The sequence below is a fragment of the Notothenia coriiceps genome, unplaced genomic scaffold, assembly GCF_000735185.1.
Source record: "Notothenia coriiceps isolate Sejong01 unplaced genomic scaffold, NC01 NC01_scaffold00000339, whole genome shotgun sequence".
NCBI lineage: Eukaryota > Metazoa > Chordata > Actinopteri > Perciformes > Nototheniidae > Notothenia > Notothenia coriiceps.
Window position 1 is genome coordinate 17436287 of NW_011333040.1, and position 23081 is coordinate 17459367.

Genomic DNA, 23081 nt, shown 5'->3' on the forward strand with positions numbered 1-23081 from the left:
CTTTTTACCCTTCATTCATTTGACCTCTTAGGTACTTTTTATTATTATTATTTTACAGATACATACATATTTTTAACATAATGTGGTAAAACTGTGTCGAGAATACTTTAGTGATTTTAATTTGCACTTGACATAGAAAACAAAGCATGGTCTACATTGATGCAGTATATCCTGACATTCAATCCCTAATATGGGTTTAAACTCTGTAAATGCATTTCCCATAATGCAACTGGGTAGCATCTTTAACTAGACCGTACTTGCTTTACTTGCCATTAATTGTTATATCTTTCAAACCCCACACTTGCAGTTTGTAACACAGGCTTTCTTTTTAAAGTGATAGTCTAAGACACATTTAAACTCGACCCCATGATGTCACTGGGGTTATTTTTTTGTATCTTTCGTAATATCCTTCAAGAGCGACAGAACAGAAGACATATATGTTCTGAGAAACTGGAGTTCTCCACTCCTTGTTAAGAATAAACTGAAGAATTTGTAAAATGGTGGAATGCCCCTTTATATAAAGTAGTTTAAATGGGCTCCACATTAGCCAACTACAACAGTAAAATATTGTTTAAATTTTAAAGCAACATTAATATAAATTACATAAGAAATGTATGTAAGAGAGCACGAACCCCCCCCCCCACAGCCATCATGTACACCTTCTACAGAGACGCCATCGAGAGCAGCCTCAGCAGCTCCATCACTGTGTGTGTGGTTTGTGGACCACCTCCAACCGTAAGACCCTGCAGCGCATTGTGAACACTGCTGAGAGGATCATCGGTGCCTGACTCCCAACTCTCCAGGACTTCTACAACACCCGCCTCACCCGCAGAGCACTCAGCGTTGTGGGTGACCCCTCCCATCCCTCCACCTGCCTCTTCACCCGCATGCCTTCAGGGAGGAGGTTCCACATCCACCAGACTCAAAAACAGATTTGTCTACGAGGTTGCAGGAGGCTGAACTCTCTCACCTCCCTCCCACCTCTCCCCCCTGCCTTAAACTGTATGTGTATTTTTGATTATGTAGGTTTTTAAGACATTTTAACTTTTATTCCTCAGTATCGAAACAGCAATTCGATCTCCCTGTCTGTATATCACACGAATACTGTAAGTATATCTGGCTGTAAAGTAGTACAATATATTTGAGGGAAGAGAAGTGTAGGTAGTGTAGGATTATAAAGGAAATAGAGAAAACGGTTTAATAGAGAATTAGATAACACAAACTGTATTAATGTTTTATTGTTTAATGATGGCAGTACAGTGAAATGAACTCATGCTTGAATAGATGTGTACATTACTGACATCTTTTACAGTGTTTCACATTAGTAAAGGTGAAGACTTATTATTCTGTGAGTACTTGTTATTTACATTACAATCAAGAAGAAAAAGGTTAAACTTTTTATTTGCTGCATGTGTGCAATACTTTTGCTATCTCTGACATTCAGTAGAGTGACAGGCTGTACAAACGACTGATGCTGGTCTGTGAACGACTCCACAAAGAAGGCATGTTATACAGTAAGTGTGTGTTGTGTACATTCCCTTATACATTTAACAAACAGTAAAGCAAACACCGTCAGAGGCAAGTGTATAGGTCTGCTGAGAAGTAAATAAATGAGTCAGGGTGAACAGGTTTCACAGCAAGGTCCTTCAGAAGTGCGTAGGATAATGTACTTAGTCAGCAAATAGATACAGTAATGAGTCTGGTTCACAAATCACATATCCTTAAGGCCCCATTTACACAACAAAGAATTTCAAATAAATCACTTGGTTCACTTTTATTCTGTTTTTGTAAACCCAGAAAATTGGTGAAAGTCAGGAGTTCTCAATCCCAGGGATCAGCCCCTGAAAGATCATTTTTGGAATGTGTTAAAATTCATCACATGTTCAAAAGCTTGCTTTTTGGGGGGTTGGCAGGAGAACCACTACTCCAAATGTATACCAGGGAAATATATGCCTTTTGTGTTCCAACATGGAACAAACGATTGACAATGATTAAACACAAAGAGATGTTTGTCAGGGACACAGACAAGCAAGAGGATCTTTTTGAAGCTGCTCAACAAGTACAGTATACCATCACGGACTCCTCACTCAACGCGTCACAAAACACATATTGGCCTCTGGTGATGTAACAGCCACAGGTTCAAGTAAAACAAAAAAGGGAACAATGAAAGCCTTTATACAGTGCAAAAGACTAATTCACAAACATTTGCTGGCTCAGACTGTAGATCATAGAATAACAAATATTAAGCTTGTGTGCATCAGGAGAAATTCCAGTGGTAGACATGGTGCAGCATTCATTGGTGTTATACAGTAGAGTCACATTCATGGAATATTCAAGAACCTCAGCATGTAACACAAGAGAACGTTTCTTCACTGTGATCAAACACATTATCACATCTACCTCATGTTGAAGGTGCATCAAAAAGGTGATTAAAGTATTAACAGCTTTCTCTTCTCAATAAATGAGTCATTTCATAATCATTTACCATCCCCATTATTAAAAAAAGAGGATAACTAACAAATGTCATTACTGCTCACTTACAGTTGTTAAAAAAAAAACAGAACTAGAAAACAACGTGGAAAATGAACAAACATAAATAAGGCCGATTTCAATTGGCAAACACTTCTATTCAGTGCTGCAATCTGCAATCATTTTTATTATAGATTAATTTGGCAATTATTGTCTAGTTTACTAGATTAATCATTTAATATATCTATTTATATAAAAATTGAGAAAAAAGGGAAACATTTCAATCCCATTATTTTAATCTGTGGTGATATCCTTAAACGTCTCATTATCTAAGAGGCTGAAAACTGATTATTTTCTGTAATATTTGCACGGAAAATTACCCTACGATTCTACTATCGATTAATCAGTTATCAAAATAGTTGGCGATTATTTTTCATTGCGGCTCTAATCCTATTGCTTCCCTTTTGAAAGGGAAATAAAGTATTCAAAAAGCATCCATCTACAGTATGTTATAACAGCATACTCCACCTCCATAATATGAATCTTACTCCAAAGCTGCATGTTTTTGAATGTTTCAATGACTTCTCCATTGTGATTGGTGCAGTGGGGAACAACGAACCATCCTGTGGGGACCAGAAATGATCAAGATGTCCAAACTTTAATCCAGTGCTTCAGCTGAATGGAGACTTATTTTCTGACGATAAACAGCACTGAGTGATATAGGATGTGAACGGCTACAGTATAAGACCACGCAGCTGCCAGGCGATACATAGTCTGCTGGGCAAGTGTTACTCAGTCACTGTGGACGTGTGCGCCATCATTTAACGTCCTCGTCCTCCACAATGTTTGGAAACAGTCTCCACAGGTCAGATGAGACAGACAGAGGGAAAACCGACACCCAGTGGGGGACAGCAGATGGAAATCCCAGGAGGGGGAGGCAGTGTCTTCGGTGTCTAGGTGTGCGTGGGCCACGAAGGCACAAATATCCAGTGAAGTTTCCCAGTATGAGGGGGGGGGGGGGGGGGAGGGGGCTCAGTGGCAGCAGAGGTTGTCTATGACCAGCGTGATGTCTAGGCCGTATACCTCCAGCAGGTCCACCAGGAAGGAGCGGTCGCCCTGGGGGTCCAGCCCCATGGCCCTGACGTGCTCAGCGGTCAGGGTGGGGTCGTTGCTCCCCGCTATGTCTGACAGTGTCTGGAAGATGCGGTTGTTCAGCTCCATGAAGAACCTGGGAGTGGTTTAAAGACAAGAGGGTCACGCTATGGTCGTCAGCGACACATTCAAATGAGAAAACCATTCTAAACAGGACTCCCTAAAGTTACTGCTTGGATAAGTTAGTAACATTGCAACCTAAATAAGGTATTTATTGATTTTATCTTTACGTTAAATCAAAGTGTAGACTTACAGAAGACCTAACGCCTGATTTTCAAGCTGTAATCTTTTCACTTTTTATCATTAATTTACAAAGATACACTTAGATTGTTGCTTGTGTACAGCTGGTATGGCTACAGACATTTACCTGCCTTCTTATAAGATATTCAATTGACCATAACTTTAGACTTGAAAATCTGTACAGCTAAATAGTGCCTTTATATACAAAATGTCATTGAGCTTGATTAAATAAAAACATTCCATTTCCGAAATGGAATGTTTTTATTTAATCAAGCTCAATGACATTTTATTTGTCTCATACCTATGTACAGTACATAGGTATGAGACAAATAATATTCCTAGAAATTAAGGGAAAATATATATAGCATATTCTGTTTGCCTTCATACATGCATCCAATAAACTGATCTCATATTGTACGTATGTATTTCCTAGCTAGTTTCCATTCTTTTTTAAGAGCTTTAAAAAAAAAAAACGATCCCACATTTACTGACACTAATCAAGCCAAAATCATTTAGATTTTTTTATCTGAATGCCAGCAAACATTTTTTACTAAGGTGTTTCAATCACAGAGCTCGCTTAAATCTGCATTGAATACATCATTAGGGAGCCCCCTCATTAAACGTACAGCCTGTGGTTAGGCTCACAAGCAGCTGTGAATAAATTTGTCAAAGACTCACAGAATAAACAGATCCTCTTCATTTGTGGTGCAGTCACCATCCACCTCCTGAGAGTACAGCAACATTTGCCTGGAAGAAAGAAAAAAAAAGGTCAGCATATATTAATATAATATGTAAAAGAAATAGGATCTTAAGGCATCTAATTGTGTTTTTCGCTGACTAGTATTAATAAGTGTCCAGGTTCATATTGAGTCTTTTCTTATAGCTGTCTAATATAAATGCAAGTATCACATTTGAAAATTTACAGGCCATTGTAGGAAAGAGAAAATGACAGAGCCCGGGCAAGGGTGTTATATATTATTCTAGCAAAGGTATAACTTTACATTTTATACAATAGTGGAGTTTTATTCTAGTAATTTTGTGAGTTTTCTACTTAAATTAATTGCTTTAATCTCATAGAATATCCAAGTGCTTTTATTGTAAATCTGTCCTAAATTCAGATTAATTATGTTGAACATTAACCCCGACCTTGCCGCATTTAAAACGTTTTTTTAACCGATAATAGCCCTCATAATTCCTTGTAAAACATAGTTGAATTTCAAGTATTCTACAGAGTGTAATTTACCTCTGTTCGCTCAGTTTCCTATACTTCTCCTTATCCGCTGCATTCACTCGGAGCAGTGGCTGCAAATGGCTTCTGTGTGTTTTCACATTCTGGTTATCAATGTAGACGTCGTACAGCCCCTTCTTGTCCTCGAAAATCTTCTCAGTGGTGCCTGAAAAAAACAAAACATACTCATTTATAAAGAATCCTTTTACATAGACTACAGATTGTACAGTACAGTGAGCGCTTTACTCACAGGCCACGTATGACATCTCTTTCTCCAGGGTGGTGATGTCTGCTATGTTGATGTAGAAGAAAGGCCGTAATTCAGGAACAGAGACACCGATTCCAGGAAGAGAGACATTAGCCAGGCAGCAACAGCAATACACTGAGGGGAGAACAAGAACAGAGGGAATGAAACATTTCCAAAAAAATGGAAATTTAAAATAAAAGGAAGGATTATTACATCCTGGCTTCTAGTGCATGTGTGTTTACGCTTCTCACCTCTGTAGCAGACCACACCCACAGGTGGAGGGGAGAAGATGAGGATCCGTTTCCTAAGCAACGCAAACTTCCACAGCACCATGATTTGCTCCCCGAAAAACTGGATGAACTGCGACATACAGCCGGCAGGGTGGGTGATCTGCAGAGGGACAAATATGTCGTTGTGGTTTTTCTGTTGTTTAAATCTGCCGTTACCTACAGTATGTAGCTCATGTGCTCCACTGCTAACACACCTTCATTTCTGGGTGCATACAGCGGTTGATGGAGGTAACACTCCAGGTGGGGCAGGCGGTGACCAGACCGTTTCCTGCAGGGGGGAGGACGGCCTTCTTATCCTCGTAGAAGGCCTCCAGGGGAGAATACTGGCCCGGACTCTTCAGCTGGAGTCTAAGACGGAGAAAGAAAATGAATGTCACGAGTCAATCAACCCTTCTTAGATTTATGTCACTAAGAAGATGAAGTATTGCTTAGTTGTATTTAAACAAATAACATATTAATTATGTGTCAATGTTACTTGACCATACATGAAAGCTCACAGCAATTATCTTTAATATAATAATACGAAAAACAGTAGTATGTCCGAGCAAAGGTAATATCATTTACGAAGCCTATGTTCATATATGTTTTAATTATATATTGATTAATATTGATAGTGTCATACAACATAGGGATGAAAAGGTTAATCATATGCAAATGAAATTACATTATACACTAATGCAATATCTAAATCACAGTGGGCTAATTATATATACACACAAATATTCATTATATATTAGTACTATTAAGCATTGGTGTTGCAAAGATGTAACTGCCTAAGAATCATTTTCTACATAATCAAATAAATCTTTGCTCTGTATAGATGTAGAATTTTTCAAACATTTTAATATATTTTTCAATAGTTTCTTTAGTGTATCAATATTTACTTAAAGTCTAAGTAAAAATAGGCAAAATAACAGATTATGTTTGGTCCGTTAACTATCCGTTGTTCTTAAGTTGCATAGCGGGATCATTTGAGGCTACACACATTACATAAATAAACATTTTCTTTTTGGTTTAGCCACCAAAACCATAAACGTATAACATATTTATAACACAATTTGAGTGGCTGTTAAAAAAAAATCACAAGAACCACACATAGATTAGATTACCAATCATTCTGATCCACTGGTACTCAGCTGTAACCTGAGCCATATGTATATCTTAAGGTGAAACTGTGGCTGCATCAGATATTTATACATAGTCAATGATGAGATAAGCTTTCGTGAGAGGACCGAGGCAGAGTTACTGAGGAGAAGAGAGGCTGTCAGGGTTTATTCCACTTCCGTGCTTAGACTTCATACTAAAACTGCATTTAAATTGAGCTCCTGTGACGATAGCTGTAACCGGGACTCTGGGCTAATGTTTAATAGATGAGGGAACATTTTAACCAAGAGGGTAGGAGGTAGGAACATAAGAAGAAACCTGTTTACACAACCACAAGAAAAATAATAACAGAAATAGGGTGGTCGAAGGTGAGTGAATAAGGAAAAAACAATTAAAAAGAAGACTCATAAACACAAAGCATGTCTTACCTGACTTGGTTCTCCAGGAAGTGCATGTAGCGGTACAGCAGGGTGTAGGAGGGAGACAGAATTCCCACAGACTTCATCCTCGCTCCTCGCTCCAGCTCACTGTCCACAGGCATGTTAGCAAAACAGGCCAACCCAAAGTAACAGCCCTTACGGAAATATCTAGCCGAAGGAAAAACAGAAAATGGGAGTTAATGATTTCTCAAATCATAGATACAAAACAATTGCATAGATCAGACTTGTGTATCTCTAACTACTAGATTTTAAGGCTGCAATTAGTCAAACAGTTTTGATAATTGGTCAACCGTTGACATGCAGAAAAGGCTGTTCAGCCACTGAAATATTGATATTTTCAACTTGTCCATATGTCTGTCTCCGGGCATTTTTGGCTAAATTGTTCTCTTTTTTCGGCTGATTAATCGATAATGAAAATAGTTGCTTTTTTCTTGATTTCATGCTTCCTGACTGGTGTGGTGAGTGGATGAGTGGGAGTACGTACATAAAGTCACTGTTGATCCGATGGGAGCCACTGGCAATGGACTTGAATTCCACTCCGTCCAAGTTGATGTCGTGAGGCAGGCACCACTCCACCATATTCCCTTTTATTCACAAACACACAAAATAAACCACAGTTACTTCCCATTCTGTCCACTTTCATCCTGGCCACTTCCCCTAATCCTGGATTTTAGTCATGTAGGAGCAAAAGGTCAGGGACAGTGGAAAGCACTGACTCAGCTACTGTAAATATACACTGACCCCTCCTATGAAGCTGAACCACTGACATCCTGGTCTTGTTCGTTTGTTATATGGCATGGTTTACCTTCTATACCAGCTCTTGCATACTCTTTACAGTTTGTCAGCTTGCTAAATCTGGCAAGCCAGACCAGGAAATTAATTTCTTCTGGAAGGGTTGGCCCATAACAATAAGGGATATTTCACCACTGTGGGTTGTTCATATTGTTTACTAGTGTCTTGACATTTAAAATATGAGTTTACCACCCCACCTGCTGATAGCACTTCACGCCCTTAACCCCTATGACTCAGTACACATCAGACATTCCAAGATAACAATCATGGGATAATCGTTTTAGGAAATGTAGCTATGTCATTCACAAGTGAGAATTGTAAACAAATGTGAAAATATACATCTTGTTACAATATGATTGCTTACCTGATCTTGTATCAAAGGTAACCACGAAAACAGACACTATCTGGTCCTTCTCCTCCCACTGATCCCTCGCCGAGAGGCCGGGGAAGGGAAGATTTCGATCTGAACCGAAGGGCTCCGGGCGATGCCACCCGAGCCCACAGATCTGTGTCAGCGGGCGGCCCGAGTTTCCGTTCCTGCTGACAACAACAGCAGTTCCACTCTTCGTCGGGCTGCAGCTGATGGTGGTGTCGACGGTGCTGGTGCTCCACCCAGTACCAGCCGCGGTCCCCGACGGTGTGCGACGCCCGGCTGGTTTCGAACTTTTCTCCGCCGGGGCGTCCTCCTCCTCCCGGAGCGGTGGATGCAGCGCGGGCTGGGCCGCCTGGTTGGGGTCGGGCGGTGGGATCTCCTCCCAGTCCAGTAGCGGGGCTCGGTCCGACTGATTCACCATGATGATGCTGCCTCGGAAAGCGAGAAAAAATAACACAACAGTCCGCTATCCAGTAGAATCGAGCACACTAAACGCTTCGCTGGAGCCGGATCATGATGTCCTGCTGCTCGCTGGGTTGTTTTCTGTGTATTTGTAAGCGTGTCACATTCACCGACGGGCTTCTTTTCCTCCGCCTGTCTCACTGTTTTGATGACGTAGCTGACTTCCGCCCACGTGTCTCTATTACTATTTCATACAGTGACCTAATTTTGGTTATGGGCATTTTATGCTGCCCATATAAGGCTTAATAATATTCAGTCGAATGGACATACAGCATAAATGTGCCTTTTGACTATTACGTAAATATTCGTGATATTTAGATTGTATCTAGTTTTACTTAAATTGTTCATTTTAGTGTTGTTGTGATATAATTACATATTTAAATATGTATTCATATACCTTTTAAAATTCTTATTTTCCTCGTTTTTAAAGTAAGGCTGTTAAAGTGGATTTCGCAATTAGCAGCCATTTGTAAAGTCAGGTGTGCGGTTTGTGAACAGTTCAGCCAATCAGAGAGGTAGCTGTGTTAACCCGAAGGCATAAACAGGAAGTAATTTACATACAAGGCGCGAAATTCAAGCGTGGTAAGGCGGTGGGGAATTCAACGTCTTAGTGAGTATAAATGTTGAACACATTATCACTTAAATCACATGCTGAAGTACATTTATGACCATATGTGAAGCACCTGTTGACATGTCAGAAGCGCCTGGAAAATAATATCAAAGTGTGTCTGGAAAACTGCTTTTTGTTTGCCCTATATTTTTGGTTAGAAGAACCTCAAGAAGGAAAAAGTAAATAAGTAAAGTGACATATAATGATTTAATAATGGGATTTATGTTGCAGTCGTGGAGTTAATAGTAGTAGTAGTACCATACTGGGTGAAGGCCTATGGGTTTAGAGACACGGATGTTTTCCTCTTTTCCTTAATAGGTTTAAATGCAGGCTTTAATAAAGGTCCATCTTATCTTATCTCATCTTATCTTTACAATCCAATGCATTAACCGCCATTTTAAATATTATTACTCTCTAATGGCAAGCAAATGCATGATTGTAGAAAGGACAGCAACATGAAGACTGCTTGCTACCTCAGCACACAGCATGTAGATCTACTTTCTCTACTTGTTTTTTGTGAATGTCTTTTAATGTACCATTTTTAATAGCAGATTTTGCACACACAAACCAAACACAAATGTCTGATATTTGCACACAAAATGTAGGCATTTAAGTTTTTTCTATTCAGGTATTTTAGGGGAAACCTTTGCCAAAACTCCCTGGCGCTGAGCATGTCGAAGTTTTTAGACGATCTCAGCCAGCGGCTGGACTTCTCTAGCTGTGGGGAGGAGGGCAGCTGCAGTGACAACAGCTCCGATGATTGCACCTTCAGGTTCCAAAGTCCTAGGATTCGAAGTCCCAGGATTCAAAGTCCTAGAATCCGCATCCCCAGGATCTGCAGCCCCAAGATCGGCAGTCCCCGGATCGGCAGTCCCAGCTCTACGTGCCGGAAGCCCAAGGTGCAACGCCACCGCAGCAGAAACGACACAATATGTTCCCCTTCGCAGTGTACTAGCCCCATACCTTATGCTTCCTGGAGGAAACTGAGGCTGTGTGACTCTCCCAGCACACCCAAAGTAGGCAGCAATTCAGACTGATTGTGATCTCAATTTTAAACCAGTTTTACTTAAGTGAAATAAATTGCCTTTCTCTTCCCCCCCCTATAGAGCTTACTATCTAAGTCGTCCCAGCCTTGCTCCAGTACTAAGATATGTCGCCCTCTTAGGACCCTGCGTTTTGCCTCATCTACTGCCGCTAACCACATCAAAGCACCCCTGGTCAATGTTAATCCTTTCACCCCCGACACAGTCCGCAGGAACAGCGAGCCGCAGTGGAGGAACTGCGGTAGAAGTGATGACGATTATGGACGCAGGTATCTACTGCTTTGTTGTAGCTCTGTGAAGTTATGAATTGTAAACACCGGCATGGCCCAACATTTTAGTCACAGATGGGGATTCGTTTAATGTGTGAGAAATGTGTAATTGAGAACATCATAGGGAAATAAATATGACTGTATTATGGTGTAGGTGTCACAATAAGACTTATTTTTAAATGGAATTGAATTGGTTGCTATAGATAACCCACAGGAATGACATTTTTAGAAGATGGATAGATGGATACTTTATTGATCCCAATTTGGGAAATGATTGTGTTCAGACATTAAAATACAAATACTTAAAGTGGAAAAGTTAATTAACAATTAAAAATAGTATAGCAAATATAAACAATATAAAATATTCTGGATAATAAATTATTCTGGATATATAATTCTCCATCTCATACATATGCCTGACTTGTTAATCGCTTACTAATGCAGTTTCTTTAATGAGTATGTAAAGTCCCTTTTTTAATTTTTTCATCTTCCAGGATTAAACACAGCCTAACGTCATCTGAGGAGGATGATGAAGCCTTCCTCCCACCTAAGGTACAGCTATTTTCATCAGTGCTTTTATGGTGAATGTAACCCTCCCCTGTCAGATTCTTCAGATATTATTTCATCGTCAGGCTTTGTCATCTTTGTCCGCCTCTTCACTTCTTTTTCTTGTCCAAAATGACATGCTGCCAGCGCTACTTCCGTGATTTCTCTAAGGAATCTCCAGCAAACAGAAAAGCCTGTCACAATCCTCATCTCTGATGGAAGTGCTACCGTATTTGGTTACCCATCAAAGAAAAAAAAACGGATTCTCCTCGCTGTTATGAAACTCGGGACTGCCCTCTGTGACGTGTGTTCTTTCTTTAGAAATTTCATTTGTTTTTTACCACAAGGCCCTCCGTCTGTTTATCTGGCAGAGGCGAGCTGTCCAAGCCTTTATGCTGTCACGCTATGAGAGTGAGTTCCTGGAGCTGGAGTGCATTGGTGTGGGCGAGTTTGGAGCAGTTTACAAGTGTGTGAAGAGGCTGGATGGTTGTTTGTACGCCATAAAATGCTCTCGCCGACCCCTGGCAGGCTCTACCAATGAGTGAGTCCGCAGCATGACGCTATGTGCCAGATACAGATAAGTCACCCCTTTTTATTTTGTACGTACATTGATCCAATTTATCTGATTGTTTTTTTTATGTTTTCTCAGGCAGTTGGCCTTAAAGGAAGTGTATGCACATGCTGTTCTTGGGCACCACCCACATGTTGTTCGCTATTATTCAGCATGGGCAGAAGAAGATCACATGATTATTCAGAATGAATACTGCAACGGTAAGTTTCTCATTAACCCCAAATTAGGAGGACCCAAACACATTTCTAAATATCTTTAAGTCAACTCAATTAAATTGTGTGGATTTGATGTGTTTGTGGCAGGTGGAAGTCTCAGTGATGCCATTGTGTCGAAGGAAGAGCAGGGTGAGCTTTTTACAGAGGATGAGTTGAAGGATCTGCTCTTACAAGTGTCCATGGGGTTAAAGTACATCCACAGCTCAGGCCTCGTGCACCTCGACATCAAACCAAGTAAGTCTCATTGAGCAGTTCTAGGTCTGCATTTCTTGTTCTGTACAGTCTTAACCAAAAATGTGCTGTGCTTAAGAACCGTCTCTTGTTTCAACTCCTTTTTAAGGTAATATATTCATTTGCCAGCGTCCCAGCACAAGTGCATCAGGTGAAGGGGAGAGTGAGGAGGAAGATTACCAAAACGCTTCAGGTGGAGTCGTCTACAAAATTGGTATTTTATTTAAAGTTGGATAACATTTTTTTTAATTGTTGTTATGTTTTTGTTTTTTTTTACTGTCAAGCCTTCTTTTTTCTGCAGGGGATCTGGGTAATGTGAACTCAACCAACAGTCCTCAAGTTGAGGAAGGGGACAGCCGCTTTCTGGCCAGTGAGGTCCTTCAAGAGGTAAAAATGTTAAAGGAAAAGTTGGCTTAGGTTCTCAGTTGGTTGCACCTCAGTGTAGGAATTGTTTCTAATGTTCATGTCTTTCTGCTGATCAGGATTACAGCCACCTGCCCAAGGCGGACATTTTTGCTCTTGGCCTCACCATTTTGCTGGCAGCCGGTGCTCCTCCACTCCCTCAAAATGGAACCGACTGGCACAGACTTAGAAACGGAGAGCTTCCGAAACTGCCAAAGGAGCCATCTGCTCCCTTCAGAGGCCTAATTCAGGTAGTTTAATTTCTAAGCTGATCTTATTGTTTATTTGAAAACTATAAATGCCATGAATAGTTACTATTTTTATATAGTGATTTAAAAAAAATAATATATATATTTTTTTTTCTGTCAGTTGTTGCTGGATCCAGACCTGTCAAAGCGGCCATCTGCCAAGGAGCTGTGCAAGCACCCATTCCTGAGAGAGGGGAGGACGGGAAAGGTGGCCGCTCGGCTACGCCAAGAGCTCAATGTAGAGAAGTTCAGGACAGCCATGCTTGAAAGGTAAGAAGCAAAACATTTTTGATAATTCTTGCATACCAGTTGAAAGCATTCACTTATTTCCGTTTTCTCCTTAGAGAGCTCCAGGAGGCTCGTCAGGCTGTATTGTCCCCCAAGCAGAACCTCCCTCCAGGGTTGAAACTCGCTGTAAAGGTGGGGCTCCCACCCAGAGCACAGAGGCTTATTGGCGGGAACGCGCCACGATCCATCAGCTTTGGCTGCACAGGTTATTGAATCTAATGGAAGGCCCACATGCCAGTCCGAAATTAGTCACTTTCAGCAACCAGGCTGTTGTAAAAGGAAACCATGTCTCTCGGATAAGGCAGGGTGACCCTCTCCCCAAACAGCAAAGACTTTATTGAGACTAATATAAATAAGTGGATGGACAGTTTTAACTCACATCTGGATATCATTGGTTTTAAAGGACTAATCAGACTGACTTAAACACTTCACAAAGTGATTTTCTGGCAGTTGAATTTTAATTGGTGCAATGTACTTTCTTTAGAACTGTAAATAAACATTTAAATCTTTTATCAGTTGGATTTCCTTTTTTGTTGTTGTTCTTATTGGATTGAGCTTTGTAACTCATAGTTGTGTATTCTGTAACCCAGACAAGTACATTTGGAAAGGCTGCTGGAAAAGCCACACAGGGAATTTCCTGTGGCTTTTTCTTTTGTTATCTAGACCTGCAGCCAACTGTATGACTGTATGTGAAACAGTGATTGGGTGACTTGGAATGTAGGCTGAGACCTACGTGAAAGGTTATTAATGTAATAAATACATGTTTTATGAATCACATGCATAATTTAGGCTTTTCACAACAGGTCACATCAACCGAAAGTGGCATGAATAGCAGTCAAATAATTTTCTATCAATTTGTTTTATGAAGTAAAAACTTAAGTCATTAGATACTCAAAGACAAAGATGCAATTGGAGGAAGATTTTTAAATGACACATGTTACTTTTCAGCTTTATACACAATGGGGCAAATGCAGTGGTGGAAAGTAACTATGTACGTTTACTCAAGTGCTGTAATTAAGTTCAGTCTTGAAGTAGTTGTACTTGAGTATTTTTACTTATTGCTTCTTTATACTTCTGCATGACTAAAAGTCAATATTGTACATTTCTCTACTACATTAATTTGAAATGTAGCTACTCTTCATAACATTTTACATAATGGACTAACTGCTTAAGGTACAAAAAAGTAGAATTATACAACATATATTATATATTTTTGTATAAAAACTTTTATCAATTAAAGTAAAATGCTACTTGATCCAACAATAGTATCAAATACATTTCGATATATATATAGCAATAAATCAAACATGGAGGAATTTTTTCAGTTTTACTTTGTAGTCTATACCTTAAGTACATTTTGCTCATAAAACGGTTTTAAGGTTAACGTTATCTGATTTAGCTGGGATTCTGTTTGGGACTATACAGATGGCTAAGTTGTGAGAACTAAAAAACAAAAATGTTTTCGCCTGTGCTTGAAGGCATCAGGAGTGTGATTGGTCAGCCTCCTCCCTCTCTCTGCCCCCCCTGCAGCATGTTCAGATTGATCCAGATCTGTTGTTGTGCGGCTCGCGCTCCACTGGCTGCTTGATGCTGCATGGCACATCCCTGTCGGCGCATCATAAGGCGATAAACTGTTACTTGTAAGAAGTAAAAAATCTGAAGTCCAAAGCCCAAGGAACGAATGTGAGTGAAAAAATCCATACTGTTGAAACTTATTTAGCAATCATTTCCAGTTTTACTTTTGTTTTGAGTCAACTTTCCGGCTCGAAAGTTGAAGTAAGCTAAGCGTTAGCTTATCTTGCTAGCTTACCCGGATACGGTTAACCCTGAAACAGTTCTGCAAATGCTACTTTAGCTTAGTTTCGGGTTTTTTCGCCCTGGGTCTGTAGTTGATACGGATACATTATATAGCTGTTTATATTGCTAATGTAACCCTAATCATGCTTGTCTAAATTAAACACAATCTAGAGAGGTTGTCGATGGATGAGCTGGGGGACCTGAACAGTGGGCAAAACGCTGCCCTGCTCATGTGGGTCTTCCTTCAATCGGACAGTAGCACCCCAGAGTTCAGTAAGGAGCTTCTCAGCCTCGGCAAGGAGTTGAATTTGTCCAGGGACATCAACTTTAATCAACCCTGTGAAGAAGATCTTGACGATGGAGACCTTGAAACTGACGGACACCTGCCCATCAGAGCTGCTCTACAGGATATTCTGCCTTCAGTGGAACTGCAGTGGCCCTGTGAGTAACTAAATCAGTCCTTTTAACATGTACTAAGTTCATAGGGAGTCACTCATACTAGCACTTGTACATCTTTGAAATCAGCTGTTTATCTCCATGGCTTGTTTTAGGATGATATTATTCTAAAGTATTATTAAGCATGTCCTTAATTTAAAGACAGTGTCAGGTGAACTCAACATTTTATTTTAACACAATTGTTAACCCATGTAATGTTGATGTTACCCTACCAGTGCATGACATTAAGGATTTTGGGAGATGGCCCTGTGGGCCATCTAAGCTAATTTACAGATGGCCCTGAGCCCAATAGAGATTGCCCTGAAAAATGCGCGCGGACAAAATGGCATGAAGGGTTTGGGGGGCCTCCCCCTAGAAATCTTTAGATTTTTGCAGGTCTTAGATCCTGTCTGGTGCATTCTCTAGACTGAATTATAAGATGAACCACCACAATATTATATTGCACAATTTAAATTGTATTCTTCATTTCACTTGTTTGTTTGTTCTTGTTTGTGTTAGCTCGCTTGCATGCCCTGCATAGCTATAAGAAATAGTTGTTGGTGAAGACACTTTCCATCTGATGAAGGCAAATGCCTTCCCAGATGTAAAAAAGTAGAAAACATAACATTCAGTTATAACTGCCAAAACAAACATTATTTACACTATTATGGCCCCTGTTAAAAATGTTTGTAATTGTATCTACTGTAAATTGGTCGAACGAATGCCTCCTCATCCGGAAGCTGACCGAGCAGACTCCGAGCAGCAGTCGAGAGGAGCCGAGCGCATCCGCGAAGCACACAAAATGGCGACGTCAGAGTTCCCGTTCGCCGGCAAATCTAAATCTCTCCGGTCAAAATAATTTCCCTTTAGCGCAATACCGCTTCAGTTGCGCCACTTATGTGACAGACAAGAAGAGTATGTTACAGACAAGAATAGTCAATTATAATGTCTAACACTTAATGTGGAGAAAGAGATGTGCTGTATGGGTTGATTGTGCGTTGGTAATGCCTCGGGGTTCCGGTGGGCATGTAAACAAATGCATAATGCTGCGCTATACTTTGTGGCCTCACCCGGTTGCATAGCGACACTTATTGTTTAGGTGTCTTTTAATAAGCAAGTAGTCATATCATTAGCTGGATCTGATCGATATGGATATAAACGGGAGTGAAGTCTAATCTGAAGGGAGAGAGAGATCAGCTGCTGCTGACGAGTCGACACGCAGCTCTGCATGATCACATGCAGCGGTGAGCGGACAAAACGCACACTTCAGGTTAAAATATCACACGTAGCTATTTTAATTACGTCTCAAACTACCTAAACTAGTTATAGATATGTTTAGTTTTACTGTCGGGTCACTCATTACTGGATCCGCGAGCTGCATAATACTGGCATAATAGATTGCCCGATCGGGCAACCAGTAGGTGAGGCTTCATTGCCCGAGCTAAATACTAGATGGCCCCGGGCCATCGGGCAGTCCTTAATGTCGAGCCCTGCCTACCTTATCAAAGTCAAAGTTACTGCCATTATTAGCAACAAAAGTGAAGAAACACATATCATGATCACTGAAGTGTACTGATGTTGATCTCGTCTTGTTTTCCTGCAGTGGGCAGGGCACAGGCAGCAGATTGTCAGCAGTTAGCAGAAGAGCTGAGGGAAATCGCCGACCAGCTTCAACAAAATGTTGTGAATCAGGCTACCCAGAACCTGAGCAGGAACATGTCCAACACCCCCTCTGAAGTGAGTGCTGTGAGCTCAGGACATGTTCATGTTGGACTGGATGTGTCTGTCAAAGATAATCCTTTATAATCTGACTCAAAATGTGGTGTTTTTTTACTTGTAAGATAATGATTATATATTGTTTAAAACGGTCCAGTTTACACTAGGAATGGAAGTAATGTGGTTTTAATTGTATGATATGTTACATGTAACTTGTATATTTTATATTATTATGTAATATTTGTTGTAGTTGCATAATGCATACTAGACTAGTACTAGGTGATTTCATATATGTGATCATGCATTTTAGTAACAAAAACAATTATGGAAAAAAGTGTTGAGTAGTATTTTCACTACATATCTAGCATAGCATATTTATTATCTACTTTCCCTGCATCAGAGAACTGTTTATCTATTTATCCTTGGGTGAAATTAGGTATTTGTATTTCCTCTAGTCTACATACACCGTATGCACCATACACCAACACAGATTTATTGTAAATTACTATTTACTTTGCTATAACACTATTCAGATTCAAAATGGTTTGCAGTTGCTCAACATCCCCAAAAACCTAAATTAATTTATACATTTAATAATCGATGTCCATGTGAAATCACCTACAGCAAGTGCAACGCTGCAAAATAAAATAATTGTATTGATTTCTGCTTAAATTGATTGACACCATTTTGCTGTTTACATCAAGATGTTTGCCACGTGCAAAATAAAAAACTTCAAAAGATTAAATACTGAGATATAAACACACTAGTAATAATAAGGTGCATAGAAGTGCGTTTGTTGTTGCTCGTTAAATGACCTAACGGTGTCGATCCTATTGTTCCTCTGTTTCCCAGCAGTGGACGGAGCACCTGAGCCGGGAGGTGCAGAGTGTGATGCAGAGCGTGGGTCTGCATCATCTCTCACGGGAGAGAGTCATGCTGGCCCTCACGCTCACCCTGGTGAAGGGGGTGTGTGCGCTGGCCCCTCAGCTGCTGAGAAGTCTGTTCGTCACCGCGCTGCAGTTCCTTAACCCCGCCAGGACTACCGAGGAAATGACTGAGAGACACACGGCGGAGGACAGCTGAACCTGAAACCAGCTGACTGTGAAAGGTGCTGAGTCGACCGTACAGTGAAAAACCACTTTTCAGAGGAAAGGGAAGTGACACTGAACTGTTTGAGTTTATGCTCATATTTGAAAACGGGAAATGATTTTTTATTTCTTAACTTTGTGCTTTAAGTCTTATTGTTTACAATTTAAACTTGCCAACATGACTTTATTTTTATACTTGAAATACATCATTATTGTTGTATTTGATTATTTAGCTTTTGGCATATACATGTATGGCTATTATTTAGTGTGATTTCATTAAATGTTTACATTCCCGTTATGAGTTTAATTTCAATCTAAAATTCTGTAAGATTGTATTTTGATATAAATAAATGTAATGATATGGCAATGGAAACGTTAAATCTACACAGATGAGCATTCAATCCAAACAACATATAGGCTTTCAAATGTTTTATTTTCATATCCGTGTATTGTAGGAAACTGAAGGTACAAAGTGTTGGACACCCATCCTGCTCTGCACTTTAACAGTTTCCCTTTGAAGCAGGCATTGTCTGAGTCCATCAGTATTACTAAGGTTACCACTGACTTACAGGGATACATCCTTTCATAGAAGATGGTATCTGTTGTGCACCATGTTTTTGCAGCCTTTTATAAGCTCTGATACAACTTACCATAATATCCCCAAAATCATGTGATACTGCACAACTCAATGACACGAGTTCTCAAAGTGCAAGATAACTCATTTACTCTACACAGACTATGGGGTGGGGTCCGGGGACATTCCCCTCTAACATTTCACATTTAGTTTAAAAACTCTCCTTAGCTGGTTGATATTATGGCAAAAACATCTTGTAACCCAAGAGGTTGAATTTGACTTCAAAAACAAATCTTTATCACAGCATTTATTTATGTAAATATAAAACCACAATGCTGGTTAGTGTTGTTGAAGGACCCCCTTTTTGTTTTAATACCTCATTTTCTACACAGGGAGGGTGTGGGAATGGTACATTCCCAACAGGAGCAATTGTGAATAAAAGTTGTGGCATAAGAGAGTTACATCATGAGCAGTAATAGTAAAGAACACTGAGGACTAAAAGGGCTCGGAGAAAGTAAAGATGGAGAGAAAATGTGTTTTTGGAAGTGTGGTAGCCCATTCAATCATGAAATCGATTTAAATGATTGGATGATGGAATCTGTACTACAGTGGCTGACATTTTCTTTTTTAGCGAATGCTAACAGAATGAGGTGCAGTTCACACGAGGACTGGGGTATCTTTAGAAAGTACTAGATGACCCCTTACTGTAGAAATACAATAACTAAGATTACTTGCTATTTCAAGTTTTTTTTTGGATCTTCACACTATATTCAAATTTGCATACCAATGATGGCAAAAGAATGACGGCGGAACAGGCTGGATTTATCAGTTACATACGTTCATCAATTCTAGGGCAAAAATGTTTAATGTTTGAATACACACAAATTAAAACCTGCTGTGAAGTCATACACATGCAGAATGTAAAGAGGAACAATAGTTGTAACCTAATGCGCCTGTTCTGTGTGTGAAACCGACAAGTAAAATCAAATAACTGGTTTCCTCCATAGGTCATGCATTTGTTATGTGTGAATGAGAGAAAGAATCATAATCAGACAATGGGGGGAGATATTAGTAAGTGCTGTTTTGTTGCATAGAAAGGGAGAAAGCCGGAAAACCTTTAGTCCCACAGAAAAACCGGAAATGTCAGTGGATTTTCAGTAGGTACACTGGCTCAAGTGGTTCCAAGGAAAGAGCCACAGACTAAACAGAAACAGAAACTAGCAGAAGAGGGATCAAAGTTCACAAACTTTCCAATCTGTGGCTATAAAAAGCTGGAGAATTTCAACACACAGTTGGAAGATAACCAAAAAGGAATAAAGAGAGACAAAAGAAATAGGAGAACAGTGGAGTGCATCGTTTCCTCCTGCTGTGTTTGTGGAGCAGGACTCCCAGTAGTACGGTTGCAGATGAGATGTTTTCTTTTGTTGCTGGGGGTCATTTTCACAGATTTTAAACCTTCAAAAAACCACTTGGCAAGAAGAGTCCCACCATGTGTGTACCAATACATTTATTTTTCCTTATCTTGTAATTTCATTCTCCTCCCCTGAGATGTACTACTTCCTCCTGAAGCTGATGAAGCTGTAGGCCACGGCAGCAGCGAGCACCAGCGCGGCGCCTCCGTACAGCAGCAGCGAGAGCTCTGCTTCTGGCTGCTCTGGGGTTTCCTCCACCGGGGCTTCTACAGGGGCCACTGCATCCTCCAGGACCAGGGGCTCAGCGGGCGGGGCCTCAATCTCTGTCTGGGGAGGCACTGCGACGGGCTCCGGCTCTGATTCTGCTAACGGGGTTTCCTTGGCTGGAGATGGGGGGGCCACCTCAGCAGGCAGTGGGGCAGCTTCTGGTTCTGGCTCAGGAACAGATGAAGGTGCTTCTGGCTCAGAGGGAGGGGGGGCTTCAGTGACGGGGGGAGGAAGATCAGGTTCTAAGGAGATGATGGAAGGCTCTGCGGACAAGCTTGCAGGTGTCTCTGTGACAACCGGCTCCTCTAATGAGAGCAGGGAGGCTGGGGCCGTGGAGTCACTGTCGGCCAACTCTGTGACGGGGGGGATCTGGCCCCTGAACTCTTCCCGGAGCTCGGCCATGTCGCTCTCCGTGCCCAGGATGCTCATCATGCTCTCGTCTATCGCTGCCACATCCCCGCCTTCCTCCAGCAGCTCGGCGTCCTCGCGCTCCACGTGGACAATGTCCGAGTTCGAAGAGTTGTTCTCACTGCGCTCCTCGGCCAGAGCCGCCGCGCCCTCGTTGCTGTCCAGGCTCTTCACATCTTCGGGGTCCATGGCGCTGACCTGTGCCCAGGACTCGTGGCCGGCCAGAGACGCGGGTAAGCTTTCCGTCTGCCACGAGCTCTGCCAGCTGCTGATCTCTCCGGTGCAGAGCAGCGAGGAGGGGGGGCTCAGATGGTCAGGGTGCTGGTCCCCGGTGAAGATGTAAATGTCGTTGATGTCTTCAGCGAGGATCACACCTCGCTCGTCCTCTGACTCGAGGCTGAATACTTCACCCTGGGATAGACAGAGAGGATGTCAACATAATATTTTTTTTAAAGAATTTTGAGTAATAGATGGAAAAGTGAAATGTGATAATCTGTATAATGCAACATGGCAGAGGATTTTTTTCACCATGATGCTACTTTCGAATCATAAACTAAGTCAAACTAAAGTCACTTTTCAACTGACACTGCTTTATAGCTTAAGTTACCCTTGTATGCCACCTAGTGGATTGCAGATATGTATCAGCAATACATCTGGAGCCCTCTGTAAAGCTCTGCCATTATATAACATCCATAATCATATGATCATTCGACTTACTGAAGCAAAATATATTAAAAGGAATCAAACGGTAGAAGTAAATACAGGTTTGACTTTGAAGGTCAAAAACAGTTTTTATCAAGTCAGAATATTACCTAAAAGATATTGTAGCATGAGAATGACCGTACCAGACATATCTTTCCACTTTGCTGAGTGTGCAGAGACGTGATGCAGAATTGACAGTATGTAGGCCAGCGAGTGTTTACAATGAGAGCAGGATGCACGCTCACTGGAGGGCATATGTGTGAACACACTGAGTGAATAAAGATGTTAAGAAAGACATGTGTGAATGGCAGTTTGCTAAACTCGATTGTATCCTCTCATTGTCCAGCAACACCGCCCACACACAGCCCTGCGAGGCCAGGTTTAAACCGGTCCTCATTTTGGACTTTGGCACGTTAACATGTCTCCTCTTACATCACAAAAGGGCAGCCCATGTTATGTCAGAACAATCTGATAAAACGCACTGCACACAAATCATGACTTTTTTTAATCCAGCTATCCTACTTAATGCTACACCAACAAGGAGTCATGCTAGCAGCTTTGTGAGGATGTACTCTAGCCCAGTTGAGCTAAATGCTAACTTCGGCATGCTAACATGCTCAAAGTGACATTGAAAACAGCAGCTATAATATTTAACATTTTAGCATGCTAACATTTGCTTTTCTAAACACAAACAATAGCTACTGTAAGGCTTAAGGGAATAACATTAGTTTAACTTGTGTATTTGGTAAAAAAAGTATTGGATGCAATAAATCATTGATCTGATGATGGCACGGCATAAAAGGTAATCACCAAAAGGTTAGTTTATCTTATGAACGAATTTCACAAATATCCTTCCAATACACAGACAACAAAAAAATTAATTATCTGGTTTAACAGGAAAGAAACTGGGTTGAAACTACATTTTGGATCGGTCGTAAGCAAGCTTCTCTGTTGCATGTCACATAAGGTGTGACATGACTGGTCAAGACTCAAACAGAGGAGGGCGTAAAGGCGTGTGGGTGGGTGCTGCAAGACAGAAAGGTTCTGACAGCAGACAAGGCTACAATGTCTCATCTGAGAATGTGAGGGGGTTATTATGTTCCTGTCCCAATCTGCATGTGATCCACACAACGTTTAACTTCCAAGAAAGCACACAGAATGCAAACCATTATTGACGTATGCCAGTGGTTCTCAAACTTTTTCTGTCATTTGAACAGGTGGGCCTTTTCAAGCCCCACCTGTTCCTCATCGCTCCAATAAAATGGTAGGCCAAGCTTAAAATTGTCAAATGTATCGTTCTATAAGAGGGGTCTCCAACCTTTTTTAGGGTGAGAGCTACTTTTGCTCCTCTTTTTTTGTTTTTTTGCACTGTATATATTTAGCATATTTGAACATTATTATATGCTTACCTTTAACCTTCGTGTGCTGTTTGGGTCTGTGGGACCCTTTTTCAATGTTTACT

At 40.9% G+C, this 23081-nt stretch overlaps 4 protein-coding genes across 6 annotated transcripts in view; 2 read left to right on the top strand and 2 right to left on the bottom strand.

The window, feature by feature from the left end:
• Window positions 1-1222: 1222 nt before the first annotated feature.
• dennd11 (DENN domain containing 11) lies at window positions 1223-8964 on the bottom strand. The gene is made up of 9 exons (XM_010773552.1): window positions 8327-8964; window positions 7655-7754; window positions 7159-7317; window positions 5821-5974; window positions 5588-5726; window positions 5340-5471; window positions 5105-5255; window positions 4540-4608; window positions 1223-3697 (listed from the first exon to the last, which is right to left on the bottom strand). Exons 1-9 carry the CDS (start codon window positions 8754-8756, stop codon window positions 3502-3504), a joined length of 1530 nt encoding a protein of 509 aa, XP_010771854.1. The 5' UTR covers window positions 8757-8964; the 3' UTR covers window positions 1223-3501.
• A 399-nt stretch (window positions 8965-9363) lies between these two features.
• On the top strand, window positions 9364-13735 carry wee2 (WEE2 oocyte meiosis inhibiting kinase). 2 transcript variants are annotated; one of them, XM_010773532.1, is made up of 12 exons: window positions 9364-9407; window positions 10036-10423; window positions 10514-10719; window positions 11214-11271; window positions 11613-11806; window positions 11915-12036; window positions 12139-12285; window positions 12392-12496; window positions 12584-12669; window positions 12765-12935; window positions 13054-13202; window positions 13277-13735. In XM_010773532.1, exons 2-12 carry the CDS (start codon window positions 10079-10081, stop codon window positions 13431-13433), a joined length of 1740 nt encoding a protein of 579 aa, XP_010771834.1. In that variant the 5' UTR covers window positions 9364-9407; window positions 10036-10078; the 3' UTR covers window positions 13434-13735. The 2 variants fall into 2 exon arrangements, with proteins under 2 accessions (XP_010771834.1, XP_010771842.1); XM_010773540.1 differs by having other exon boundaries at window positions 11637-11806.
• Window positions 13736-14764: 1029 nt separating this feature from the next.
• On the top strand, window positions 14765-18636 carry bida (BH3 interacting domain death agonist). Its single transcript, XM_010773564.1, has 4 exons — window positions 14765-14903; window positions 15189-15458; window positions 17056-17189; window positions 18021-18636. The coding sequence occupies exons 2-4, from the start codon at window positions 15200-15202 to the stop codon at window positions 18249-18251; spliced, it is 624 nt and encodes a 207-aa protein (XP_010771866.1). The 5' UTR covers window positions 14765-14903; window positions 15189-15199; the 3' UTR covers window positions 18252-18636.
• An 824-nt stretch (window positions 18637-19460) lies between these two features.
• bcl2l13 (BCL2 like 13) overlaps window positions 19461-23081 on the bottom strand; it is a 38330-nt gene continuing 34709 nt past the window's right edge. For both annotated transcript variants that reach the window (XM_010773576.1, XM_010773584.1), the window contains exon 7: window positions 19461-21328. In XM_010773576.1, coding sequence (XP_010771878.1) covers window positions 20384-21328 — 945 coding nt within the window. In that variant the 3' untranslated portion in view covers window positions 19461-20383. The remainder of the gene's footprint in view (window positions 21329-23081) is intronic.